Source organism: Spermophilus citellus (assembly GCF_964194105.1).
Source record: "Spermophilus citellus genome assembly, chromosome: 3".
NCBI lineage: Eukaryota > Metazoa > Chordata > Mammalia > Rodentia > Sciuridae > Spermophilus > Spermophilus citellus.
Genome location: NC_138184.1, coordinates 4271688 through 4283635, shown reverse-complemented (window position 1 = coordinate 4283635; position 11948 = coordinate 4271688). Strand labels below are relative to the sequence as shown.

The 11948-nt window shown below is 51.8% G+C and overlaps 1 protein-coding gene across 1 annotated transcript in view; it reads right to left on the bottom strand.

Annotated features, from left to right (window-relative positions):
• Positions 1-2853: 2853 nt before the first annotated feature.
• The window catches only part of ADGRE1 (adhesion G protein-coupled receptor E1), a gene marked incomplete at its 3' end in the record, with an annotated part of 32798 nt that continues 23703 nt past the window's right edge, over positions 2854-11948 (bottom strand). Inside the window, exons 10-16 of the mRNA XM_081287771.1 lie at positions 11386-11556; positions 9436-9630; positions 8548-8783; positions 7337-7403; positions 5604-5695; positions 3297-3465; positions 2854-3015 (exon numbers count right to left, since the gene is read on the bottom strand). Of these exons, the coding sequence (XP_081143897.1) occupies positions 2854-3015; positions 3297-3465; positions 5604-5695; positions 7337-7403; positions 8548-8783; positions 9436-9630; positions 11386-11556 (1092 nt within the window). The remainder of the gene's footprint in view (positions 3016-3296; positions 3466-5603; positions 5696-7336; positions 7404-8547; positions 8784-9435; positions 9631-11385; positions 11557-11948) is intronic.

Here is an 11948-nt window from a genome sequence, read left to right as displayed (position 1 = left end):
CTGCTCCCACTGTTGGCCAAGGCTGGCCACAGATGCAAGCCCAGGCTCAGAGCAGGAGGAAGGGGTGTAGGAGGCTGAGACCATCCTTGGAGCCCAGGACCCACTCAGCCTACCACCACTGGCCATGGGTGACATGCCATCTCCTGCTTCCGTGTCCCTTATATCTGTCACCTCTACATTGAGCACTCTGAACACAAGCAGGAAGACCCACCTGGATCACATGAAGCCCCCAGGATCCACCCAAACTCCTGCACTGTAGCCACCAGAATAGCAGAGGCGCCATCTGCTGAGTTTCCTGTTATCCAAGAGTTCAACACCTGATGTCACTCAGGTGTCTCTCAGCTAGTGCATTGCTACAGTCCTAAGTGCCAAGGTGACTCAAAGTAAATGTATAGTTTCATCTTGCAAAGGGAGAAAAGAAAAAGGATGAAGGGTCTGGAAGAGGAGCTTTTTGGTCAAGAACTCAGAAGCCAGCTCAGACACCTGTAGCTGTGTGACTTTGGGATAGGCTTTTAACCTCTCTGAGCCTCAGTGTTCTCATTTTCAAGAATGAGAGTGATCATCCGTTCATTCAGTCAGTCATCCAACAGCTTTATTAAGAATCTAGTACGTGCAAATATCCATCCTGCTGGAGACACATTTCAAATTGGACACACCCAATAAGAGAGAAAGTACAATACGGGGTGACAAAACATGAGGTTCATGGGGTCGTTCAAAGATGATACCGCATCCTACCCCAGCCAATGCAAAGAACTCTTCCTACTAGAAGTGTGATTAAACCAAGTCTCGGGGAAAGTAGAAATTAGCAATTTTGAGGGAAGGTTTCCAAGGAAGAGAAGCCAGGTGCAAAGACTTAGATTCAAGAGGAGAAGGCTTTCCTTCCGGCTTCCAGGATACAACCTCAGATGCCCAAGTGCATCCACACCTTCTGGGGTCACGTTAAAATTCAGGCTCTGAGCTGTAGGTCCGGGGTGTGGCCTGATGCGGGGCTCGTTTTACCAGCAAGCTCTCGAGTGATGTGGTGTTGCTGGTCCATGGACCACACTTTGCATAGGGGGGTTTTCGAGTGCCCACTGAAGGGAGGTTGTCTACAATTTAAATTCTCACCCCTCTTCTCTCCCCTAAGCACCCAAGATTTGATGAACAGGTGCTGATAACTTTCTGAGCAGAGAACCCTACCCAAGTCACAGGGAAGTTTCTGCCAGAAACAAGGGGGTGTTCGTTCCCTGGACACCAAGGCATTTGCCAAAGGGTGTTGTCACCAAGTGCTTCTCTCCAAGAAACACTGGACTCTGTTCCATCGAAGGCCCCCACTCACCAGTCGAATTCTGTGTGAAAGAAGCCTCTGCCTGTGTACTGCGGAACTTCCACCAGGTTTTATGGATCATTTCTTTAAAAGCAGGGAGAGCGTGTGTCTCCTGGTAACTCACTCAGACAACCAGTCTCTTCCTGAGAGCTGCTCTATGCCAGGCACGTGACATGTGCAGAGGCCACACTCAGACCCCTGAACCAACCAACGCAGGAGAAAAACAATGTAGCCACCTGTCCTCAGTCCTACCTTGCACTTCGATCATTTCCAACAACTCTGGAAATACAGGGAGTTGCAAGCTACAGAGGATAAACAGTAATTTGCAGCAGAAACTCTTGATTCTCACCAGTGCATGAGACCCCCGTCCCCACCCATCCCGGGAGTTCAGAGCCGGTGGGATCTTGCATCTCCATAGCAGGCAGAGAAGGGAAATCAGACCAGGCTCCTGCAGGCACTTAAAATTCTCAAAGGCTGTTCCAGGATAGTGTATGAGAAAGCAGGAAAGCAGTTTAACCCTGGTAGAGAGAAGAGAAAACTTCTTCAGAGTCTGAAAGTGAGTACAAAGGTCGTATCTACAGCCATGGGTCTTTCCAAAACGCACGGAGATAAATGTAGTGGCAGAGACGACAAGGATAAACGTGCTGAGAAACCATTGCCCTCAGCATGGCAGGCACTGCTAGCTACAAAGCCATTCCCAGCCGCCCCACCCCAGGTTGCTCCCATTCTGGAAGCTACAAATCAAACACTTGTTTTTGTTTTCAGATTCCTTTGCAAGTAGCAGTGGTCACATTGCATAGTTCTAACCAATTAAGTGAAGAAAAATCTGGGAAAGTTTTTTGCTCCCTGCTAAAGAGAGAAGCAAGAAGAGAGAATTGCTTCTGCCCCATTCCTCTTCTTGCCTTGAGCATCGTTGTGATGTCTGGGGTTGTGACAGCCATGATTAAAAAGTCAACACGATGATGATTAAGGGGAAAACTATGCAAAGCCTTCCTCTCCCGCCGCCTGCATCGTACTGGGATGGAACCTCACTCATGCAGAGCATTGCTGTGTCGCTGAGCTACACCCAGCCCACAGACCCTAGATCTTTTACAACATCGCTAAGAAATAGAAGCAATTCAGCAACACCTAATGCTGGACTCTTTTCATCAAGAAAAATAATTCCTGTATAATTAAGCCACTGGATCGTGGTGACTTCCAGCCAAAGCTGGCATCCTCCAGTGGTGTGATAAGAGGTAATCGATTCTCTTTGTGCTGTCGTTCTTGCAACTGTTTTCTGAACATTTCTGTACCATTTTGTCTTTGTATTATTGCAGGGATCATGTTCTTGGCATTTTTAAAACCAGTTATAACATCGACCTGATCCCCTTGTTGATTAATGAATAGAATAAAACCCTTAACACATGCTTATCTTATATCTGTGCAAGTCGAAATTTCACCCTTTCTTAAGTTGCTCAGCTAGTGAGGGGCAGAGCCGTGATTCAAGCCCACACAGCCTGGCTCCCGCCCTGGCCTCCTGGGGCTGCCTGCTGTGGTGATGCCCAGCGTCACAGCGCAGCAGGCATCCCTCTGACCAGAGCCTGTGGAGCACAGCAGACCCTCACCGTCTTGGACGAGGAGGGCATGGAGGACAACAGGATGCCCGAGGTCTGGGACTGGGAGCTGGGCTTGGTCTTCCTGGTGAGCCACCTCCTGTACTCTTCTCGTACCTGAGACAGAGACACAGCATGGGAGGACAGCAGGATGGGTGCTCCTGGACCCAGCAAGATTCTGTCCCAGGCACCCAGGCACGTCAGGTGGGCAGATGTGGGCGGAGGGATGGAGGTGGAAGGGGGTGGATGGGGGGACAGAGGTGGATGAAGGGAGGTGGGGTGGAGGGTCGAGTGGGTGAATGGAGGTGGGGGTGGAGGGTCTGGTGGGTAGAGGTGGGGGCATGGAGGTGGGGGTCTAGTGGGTGGATTGGGGTGGACGGGGGGCTGCAGCCACATACCTGGCGGCTGAGCAGACAGTGGATGACGAAGATGAACGTCCCCTGCAGGCTGTTGATGATGGTGAACAGGTACGCCATGATGCTCGCCATCTGTCCAATCTGGAAGAAGCCCAACACCCAGGGGCAGCCCAGGATGAAGAACTGCGCAAATGCTTTGAAGGTCAGCAACCTGTTGGGGGAGAGTTGCAGGCGTGTGATCGTTGGGCTGGCGCTGTCCTGGGGCCGCACTCCCAGGGCTGTCTGAGCTGCCACCTGGCGAGGACACAGCTGGCCTGCAATCCCCATGCTCAGAGATGGAGAAACCAGATCCTAGAGGCAGTTAAAATGCAGCCTGCCTAAGGTTCACCTGATACAAAGATGTGTGGGTACATTTAACAAGGTTTCATTTGCAGTATTGAAAGACCTCAAGGACCCACCTTCTAAATGGCACATGTTAAATGAACTGTGGACCCATATATAAGATGACATGAAGCATTTCTTTTATCGAGGTAAAATTTGCCTAAGATACAGTTCGCCATTTTGATGACTCAGAGTATGCAATTTAGTTGGCACTGGGTACATTTACAACTTCCTGCAATAGTCCCCACTATATACCTCCACCTTGATTTTATCATCTCAAAAGAGAAACTCTGTAGCTATTGAACAGTCATTTCCCATTCCGATTGCCCCAGGAGGAAACCACCCAAACGTTCATTAACAGATGAGTGGATAAATAAATGTGGTACATCCATTCAGTGGAGTAGTATTGCACCGTGAAAAGAAGGAGTTGCAAGAGAAAAGCTGACTCAGACCAGCCACTGTGCGGGTCCATTATGCAGAATGTCCAGAATAGCGGGCGCCTAAGACAGACAGGGGTTCTCAAGCCACTTTTAAAAATGAGACAAGAGCAGTAATCGGGTATTTGGGGTAAAGATCCAGGTCTGGATCAGGCGCCTGTATTCCTCTTCTGACTGACCCCTTCACTCCCTCAGGGAGTTGTTGACCCTCACTTGCCTCAGTTTCCTGGCTTTGATAAAGTGAGGATCATACAAAGGCTTGCTCTAGAGGTAGAAAGGTGAATGGACACACCGCCGGGTGCTTGGAACAGAGATTGGCACAGAACGCGCATCTCTGTGGGTGGCTGTCAGAGAGTGTCCGTATATGAGCTGTGTCACAGGGCAAAGCAAACCTCAGAGCAGTGTGCAGGGGGCCTCTCCCCTGCGGGAGGAGGGCACGTGGGTGCCGTAGAACGCTTCACCTGGCCCAGACCTGGAGACCCGGGGCTCCCAGGAAAGTGCTCATGGGACGGTGCTGCCTGGGTGCAGGGGCTGTGAACACGCCCGGGAAAGCAGGCTGTCACCGTGGGTGCCGAACTCTGAACGTACCCAAAGCCACCTCCAAAAGGTTGAAGTGGGGAATTTCACTTTATGTGGAGAAGACTATTTAAATTTTTGTTCTACTTATGTTTTAACTTTTGTATTACTTTAAAAAAACTTTGCAATGGGTAAAGAGGAGTTAGACATGCACAGGGAGAGAAGAAAAGACTATTCCGAGATCACTGACCATCAAGTCTAGATAATGTCTGGTTGTGGCAAGATCTGAAGATGAACCTAGCTGAGCGAGGAAGTCCAGGGACACAGAAGATGACTGTCTCTAACATGAGATGGAAAATGGAACCCGACAGTGAGATGGTGTACTTCACCTACTAAATCAGCAAAAAAAAACCCAAAAAACCCACACAGAAACGACCTTAAGCCCAGTGCTGGCACTGCTGCAGCTAAACAGGCACTACCGGGACTGGAAGAGAATTTCCTGGAAGCTGACCTGCAACCTGTATTTAAGGCATTTTGATTCAACTTACTCTTGGATTCAAGCAGTTTCACACTTAAACTGGTAGAATTTAAAAGCCACAATGTGCAAAGATTCACCTACATGGGTAGTCAAGGTAGTATCATTTATAATAGCAAAAAAAATCAGAAATAATTTATATTCATGAATAAGGAATGATTTAAATAAGTTCTGCTTCTTCCTTACACCAAAATGCCAAGCAGAAAATACACATGTTGTAGAAGAATCTCTAGTTTAAAGTGGGAAAGTAGCCATGACATCGTTAACAAAAAAATACACATAAAAGTAAAATAATATGAATCTGTTTCTTATGACTATGCACACGTGCATACTCACAGAGAATGTATTATTTGTAGCACTCTATGAAACACTGTTCCTAAAACCACAGTAAATACATTATAAGCCACACAAAGCAAGAAATGTTAGTGTCCCCCGTCTACAGAGGAGGGAAGCAAGCTTTAGGGAGTTTTGGAACTGCACCTGGTGTCTCTGAGCTTGGAGACCTCAGCGTTGACGCTGGAAAGCTTCTGCCTCAGGATGCACAGCGTCCAGGTGAGGAGGACGAAGTTGATCTACAGTGTCAAGCAGAAGGGGTCAAGGGATCAGCACATAAATGGTCAGCGGCTGGCATGGTTGGAACCAGAACTCTGACCCCTAGTCTCTAGCAAGCAATGGAGCAAACCGGTGGCCCTGGCAGCAGTAGCCCAGCCCCCAGGGCTTAATACCCATGGCTTCCCGGCTCCCAATTCAGAAGACAGAAAGCGCCCCTGTCCAGCACTCGGGACACCCACTTCCCATCAGGTGGCCCGGGCTTCCGTGGCCGAACGGCCACTCGGGGCATGCCCAGCTCCTTTCAACATTTCCACACTCGGCTACGGCCTCCCCCACGGCCCCGCCAGCCCCAGACTGTCCCCAGTGCAGAGCTCTGTGGACTCCCCGGCTGCCCTCCCACAGCCATCTCAGAAGGAATCGCCTGTGAGCGTTCTCCTGTGGACGCTGGTCACTTCCACAGGGTGCGCCTCACAGAAAGGGTGAGCTCGGGGGAAAAAAATTCTGAAAAACAGAGGAGCAAAGTAACATTTTCTGTTGCCTTTAGCTCTTCATACAGAGGAGAGGGGAATCCAAGAGCAGGTAGGAGGAGAGGAGGAAGGCGATGTAACTCTGGACGCCCATGAGTGAGTTCAAGTCCACACGGCCTTCCTGAGGCTGGGAGGCGCTGGGGTGCAAAGTTTACTTAAAGTTGTTCTGCACTGTTGCTCTCTGTCACGGGGCGAATTGTATCACTCCTCCCCAGAAAGATGCATCGAAGCCCTAACTCCCAGGACCTCAGGATGGGACCTTATTTGGAGGCAGGGACATTACAGGGAGCATCAATTTAAGGTGAGGTCCCTGGGGTAGGTCCCCATTTACATAACTGGTGTCCATATCCATTGGGGAAATTTAGAGACAGAGACAAACACAAGAGAGAGAAGACCGTGTGGGAGACACGGAGAGAAGATGGCCGTCCGCGCCAGGGTGTCCTCAGGCCCCCAGAAGAAGAGAACCCTCCTGCTCTCAGGGGTGTGGCCCTCCATTTCAAGTCTCCAGAACTAGGTGGCAATAAAGCCATGTTGCTCCGTGGTCTAGAGCTCTAGAAAACTAGGACACGTCTCCCCGAATCCACTAGACATCGGAGCAGGCCTCCTGGAGGGATAGATCCTCAGGCTTTTCCCAAGTTGGAGATGGTTCAAAAATGAGTCACATGACACAAGGAATCCAGCCGCCCTGTGGGTCAGCCAGAGAAAGGTCATCTGCAGACACGGCGAAGGCTGAATGGAGGCAGAGGCGGGGTTCAGAACCCCCGGCCTCCCCTTGCCACCGCCCATCATTTTTCAGCTGGTCTCACTCCTTGCTCCTCCGCGACACCACCACTGCTCTTAATGTCCTTTCAGCCCCCTGTCATTCTGCATCTGTACCTGGAGACCCTGGTAGACCCTGCACCATTCCCTGGAGCATAAAGATTGCAGTTGCTCCAAAGGCTTTTGCGTTCCAGCCTGAAAGTCAGACGTCAAAGAAATTACTCTCTAACTCGGAAATCTCAAGACTCGAGAAGACAAGAGAGCTCCCGAGGTCAGCAAGGAACCTTCTTGCCTTTGCCCTCTCCTGGCCCTTCCTGACCGCCCGGGTCTCCTGCCTCCTGCTCCAAAGCATTCTTCAGCCAACAATTTGCTTACCAGTATGATCACGGACACCGGCCCCAGAAAGCTCCAGATGAAGCCTCTAGCTGTGCTGAGCCAGCAGCTGTGGAGGGAAACGGGAGGAGTGAGCATTGTCTCAGAGTTGGCCCTGCGGCTGTTCCTGTGCCTGCTCAGGCTCGGATGGAGGAGGCTGGGAGGTGAGACTGAGGTGAGAACTCTCACCATGGGGCAGGTTGCTTGTGGTTCCTCTGGACTCTGGTGCCTGCTTTGCAGACCTTCCACCTGCACAGACGTTCCTGAAATGCTGGCCTAGCGCTGTCTGGGAAGCACGTCCTCAGTGCGGAACCTCTGCAGTCCCTTGTCCCTCTCTGCACGGCCCCCACCGATACAACAGATCTGCTGTCATTCAGATCTGAGCTCAGGGGCCCATTCCATGCAGTAGCTGCTCCTGACCATCCTTAGCCAAGAATCCCAACCTAGACCCTCTCCATCAGTGCTCACTGCACAGTTAAAAATGACGGCTGTTCTGTCCTAACTTGTCTTGTTAGTTGTCTGGGTCTTTCTGCCCCTGCTCCATTATGAACTGCACGAGAATTTGGGGCTTGAGTGTTTTGTTCTTCTCTTTAATAAACCAGCACCCAGCAGCTAGCCTGGCCTGGACCAGGGCATTCTGTGATTGTTCCTTAATGGGAAGGAAGGGGGGAAGAAGAAGGAAGCTGTAGGAGGGGGAACCCAGCTGAGGGGAGGGGTCCTGGGGGACTAGGTACTGTCCCAGGCGTACCCCTCACTCTCCTCTTCCTCACTGTCTCCCTCATGCCATGAGGTTAAGCACCCTTCCTCCACCATGCCCTCCGCCATGAGGTCTCCACCTCACTGCAGGCCTGAAAGCAATGGAGCCAGCTCACCATGGACTGAAACCTCTGAAACTGCAAGCCCAAAAGCCAAAATACACCTTTTCTCCCTTAAGTTGATTCTCTCAGGTGTTTTGTCACAGCAACAAAAAAAGCTGACTACACACATGTGCGCGCACTCACGCACACACCAATAGGAAGATAATCACATCAGGCCCACCAGCTGTCCTCTCCCTGGAATGGGACACTCAAGTAGTCGTGACACCTGAGTTTGTAAAGTACGCCACCCATGCTACTGCGCACAACAGCTGTGACCTCAGCAGGATTACTACTGCAGTTATTGCTCTTCCTGAACCTGGCAGTAGGGTCTTCAGGAAGAGAGACCTTGTCACTTACCGGTTATGCGTCCCGTAGCCCTGGAGGTACATGCTGGCAGAGATGGCCACCACCAGCCCTGGGAACCCGTAGCCAAAGGCACAGAGGTACAGCATGCTGATGTTATGGGAGCTGAAGTAGTTCACCACCTTCAGGTTTCTGACCATCAGGAAGAGGGTCACGGCCTCCACCAGCGTCCAGGAGAAGCAGGCCAGGAAAAGGTAGTGGAGGCACCCGGCAATGATGGCACAGCCCGTCTGCAGAGCAGGCAGAGTCAGGCTCCCCCACAGAGAGGAGGGGGCAGGGGCCCTGAGAGTGCTGAGGGAGGCCCCCTGCATGTAGCCCCCGGGGGCAGGAAGCTAAGCACCCCACGGAGACAGAGGGGGCCCTGCACAAAGCTCCTTCAGGGAAGCCCAGCACCTACTGAGCGGTGGCAGGTGGGGCTGGCCTACTATGGTCTCACCCCCGCCCCCCCGGGCTGTGTCAGTGCGGTGAGGGAGGTGGACACACCCACAGGAGTTAGCACCCTTTAACACTGTTGTCTCATTTCTGTTGGGGGATGAGGGTTGTCCTGTGCCACCTCATGTACTACCTTGTGTCACCTCCTCCTGTGATGACAGTCAGAAACATCCCTGGACATTGCCAAGTCTCCCAAGGGGCAAAACGCCCACAGGTGAGGACCGCTGGCCAAGACAGGAATAGGAGAGACCACCTCCCGACATGGTGGGGGAAGTGATCTGAAGCTGACCGCCACACAGGAAGCCGTCAGCTAGGGGAGCAGCTGGGAGCCGGGCAGCAGGAAGGGGCCCAGCACGTGCAAAGGCCCTGAGGGAGGGAGCTGGGTAGGACTGAGCAGACACAGACTGGCAGAGGAAGGGGCTGGACGGGGACACAGCTTAGGAGTTTGACCTGGTTGTCCGTCTTGTCCACACCGGTGAGGAAGAGAATCTTGGCCAGAAAGAGACACACGCAGAGGTGCAGGTGGAGGGAGGTGTTGCGGCTGCGAATGGCGCGGCACAGCAGGAAGGTGGCAATGGCCAGGGCAAGGCACACGAGGGAGAGGCTCAGGCCCACGAGGCTAATGATTTCCAAGGAGACCGCCACCTGCCAGAAAGGAGATCCGCCGCTGGCCTTGGCAAGGAACCAGAACGCCCCAAGCAGGAAAGAAGAATTATCCAAATCCCCGGATTGGAAGAAAGGGCTCAGCCTTTCCTCCCTCTGACACTCAGAATGACCTAGACACTGTCCACTGTCACCCTCAGCATCACCGCTCTCCTGGAGTGGGCTCACCCTGTGCATTTGGGCTGCATGTCCACAAACTACATTTCCCAGAATCCCTCGGGGCGAAGGTCCTGGTGTAACTTAGGTCCCCCACTAAGATGCATGCATAAAGTTCTGGAAGGCAGAAAGGAGGGGAATGCCAGCATTCTGCAGACAGGAGTGAGCTGTGGCTGGACACCATATTCCAACTATCCTGTCCCTGATTGCATGGGGACAGAATGGACATGAGGACATCAGCTTCTGACCTCTGGAATAAGCCACAGGATAGGGGTGACCTTGAAGCCAAAGTCCAAGAATCAGCCTCCTAACTTCAACTCCTCCTGCTATGATTGCGTGGGCTTTCAATGCCCTGCGTTAAATGCCTTTCTGCTTGAAAAACCTGGAGGGGTTTCTGCTGCCTCCCCTGAACCCCAACTGATCCACAGACATTCAAGGACGTAGCAATCTCGGGGAGTGGAAATGACAAGCTAAATCCTTCTATGCCCTCTTTTCATAATTCATTTTAACATTATTCAAAAGTTCATGACTTTTTCTGAGTTGAAGATAGGCCAGGCTCTCTCCCATGACCTCTTCTGTGTGATATTGTCACAAAGTACCCAAGAAAGCTGATCAAAATTCTGCCGGTTTCTAATTGTATGGTTTTGCATAAAATACCTAAGTCCTCGGTGCCTCAGTTTACTGATCTGTAAAAAGGAGGGTATTAATAGTAACTGCTTTGGGGGAGGGTTCAGAGAAAGCTTATAAATGTGCCGGTAACATTTTACACCCCGTGGAAGTGTGAGTTATTACTTTCTTCTCATTCTCAGTTTTGAGATGAGAAAGCTGGATTCAGCTCAGAGGTGGACTTGGCCAAGCAAATGCAGCTCTAAAGTGGCAGAGATGGGATTGACAGGAGGCCAACCTTGCTCTGGATCTGTTCCTTTCAGTCCTGATCCACCGAATCTCCACCCAGAGCTTGGTGCCTCTCTGGTAGGGAACTGACCCTCGGCTCTGGCAAGATGGGCAGGGACACCCCAACCTCTCCTCTACCTCATGTACACGTTCACCGCGGCTCCCTTCATACCTCATCTGCTCACGCACCCGCCACCCTCTCCCACTGGACGCCTGTCCATTCCTGAAGCACAGCCTTCTGCTCCATGTATATGGTGGAGTGAAAAGAGAAGTTTGGAGCCAGACACCCCCCACCCCAGTTCAGATACCAGCTCCATCAATAGCTAACCTCACAAGGAGGCAGGCTAGTGAGCCTCAACCTCCCAGCCTGTGAAATGGGTCTAAGAATGATTAGCTGAAGACAGAAAGTCAGCCCACGATGGATGCCCCCTAAACAAGACCTGCGGCCACCACGAAGCCTGCCCTGTGTGGGGTCACTATTTCTGATTTTATAGTTGAGCATCATGTTTCCCAACCAGATCATGAACTCCCAAAGGACGAGGCACGGCATCCACCCATCTGACCCCCTGGCACCCTCCCACCGCACAAAACACCACAGGGGACACCCAAAAGACATCCAGTCAATATTTTCCCGCTGGATTTGAAGCAGACACTCAGGGAGCCAGAGTACCCATCATCAGCACTGACCGGGAGCTCTTCAAGAGCCATAATGATGGCCAAGTTGGCCAGCCGGTTACAGCTGCAGACTGTGTGTGTCTCCAGACCTTCCAGGACCTCACAGCCGGCCGGCGTCCACCCACCATCCCCCACGTCTGAGCTCCAGGACACGCAGATGGGCCTCTCCGACTTCTGCTTCGGCTGGAAAAGCAAAGGGCTGGTCACCCGAGAGTTCCTCTCTAAAGGACTTGATGTGTTCCATGGGGAGAGGAGGAGGAGGAGAGGGATGCGCTGTCTCCAGAGCAGAGTTTCTGCCTCTGTGAACACACTGCCCATGCGGCTTCCTACTGCGCTCCTACACACACCTCAACCTGCCGCTGCAGAACCCAAGAACTTCACCTCGAGAGACGCTTCTCCAGCAGTGGCTTGGGTCATTGGCTTGAGTTGCAAGAAATGGTGGATGTTTGTTGCCCTGCTGTCCCTCATTAAAAATAAGCTAAGTCTACAAAACATTTCCTGCATGTCTGAAAATCACAGAAGAACCCAACGTTACCAACACTTAGCAACGATAGGTGCGAGAGAGGTGAATGCTG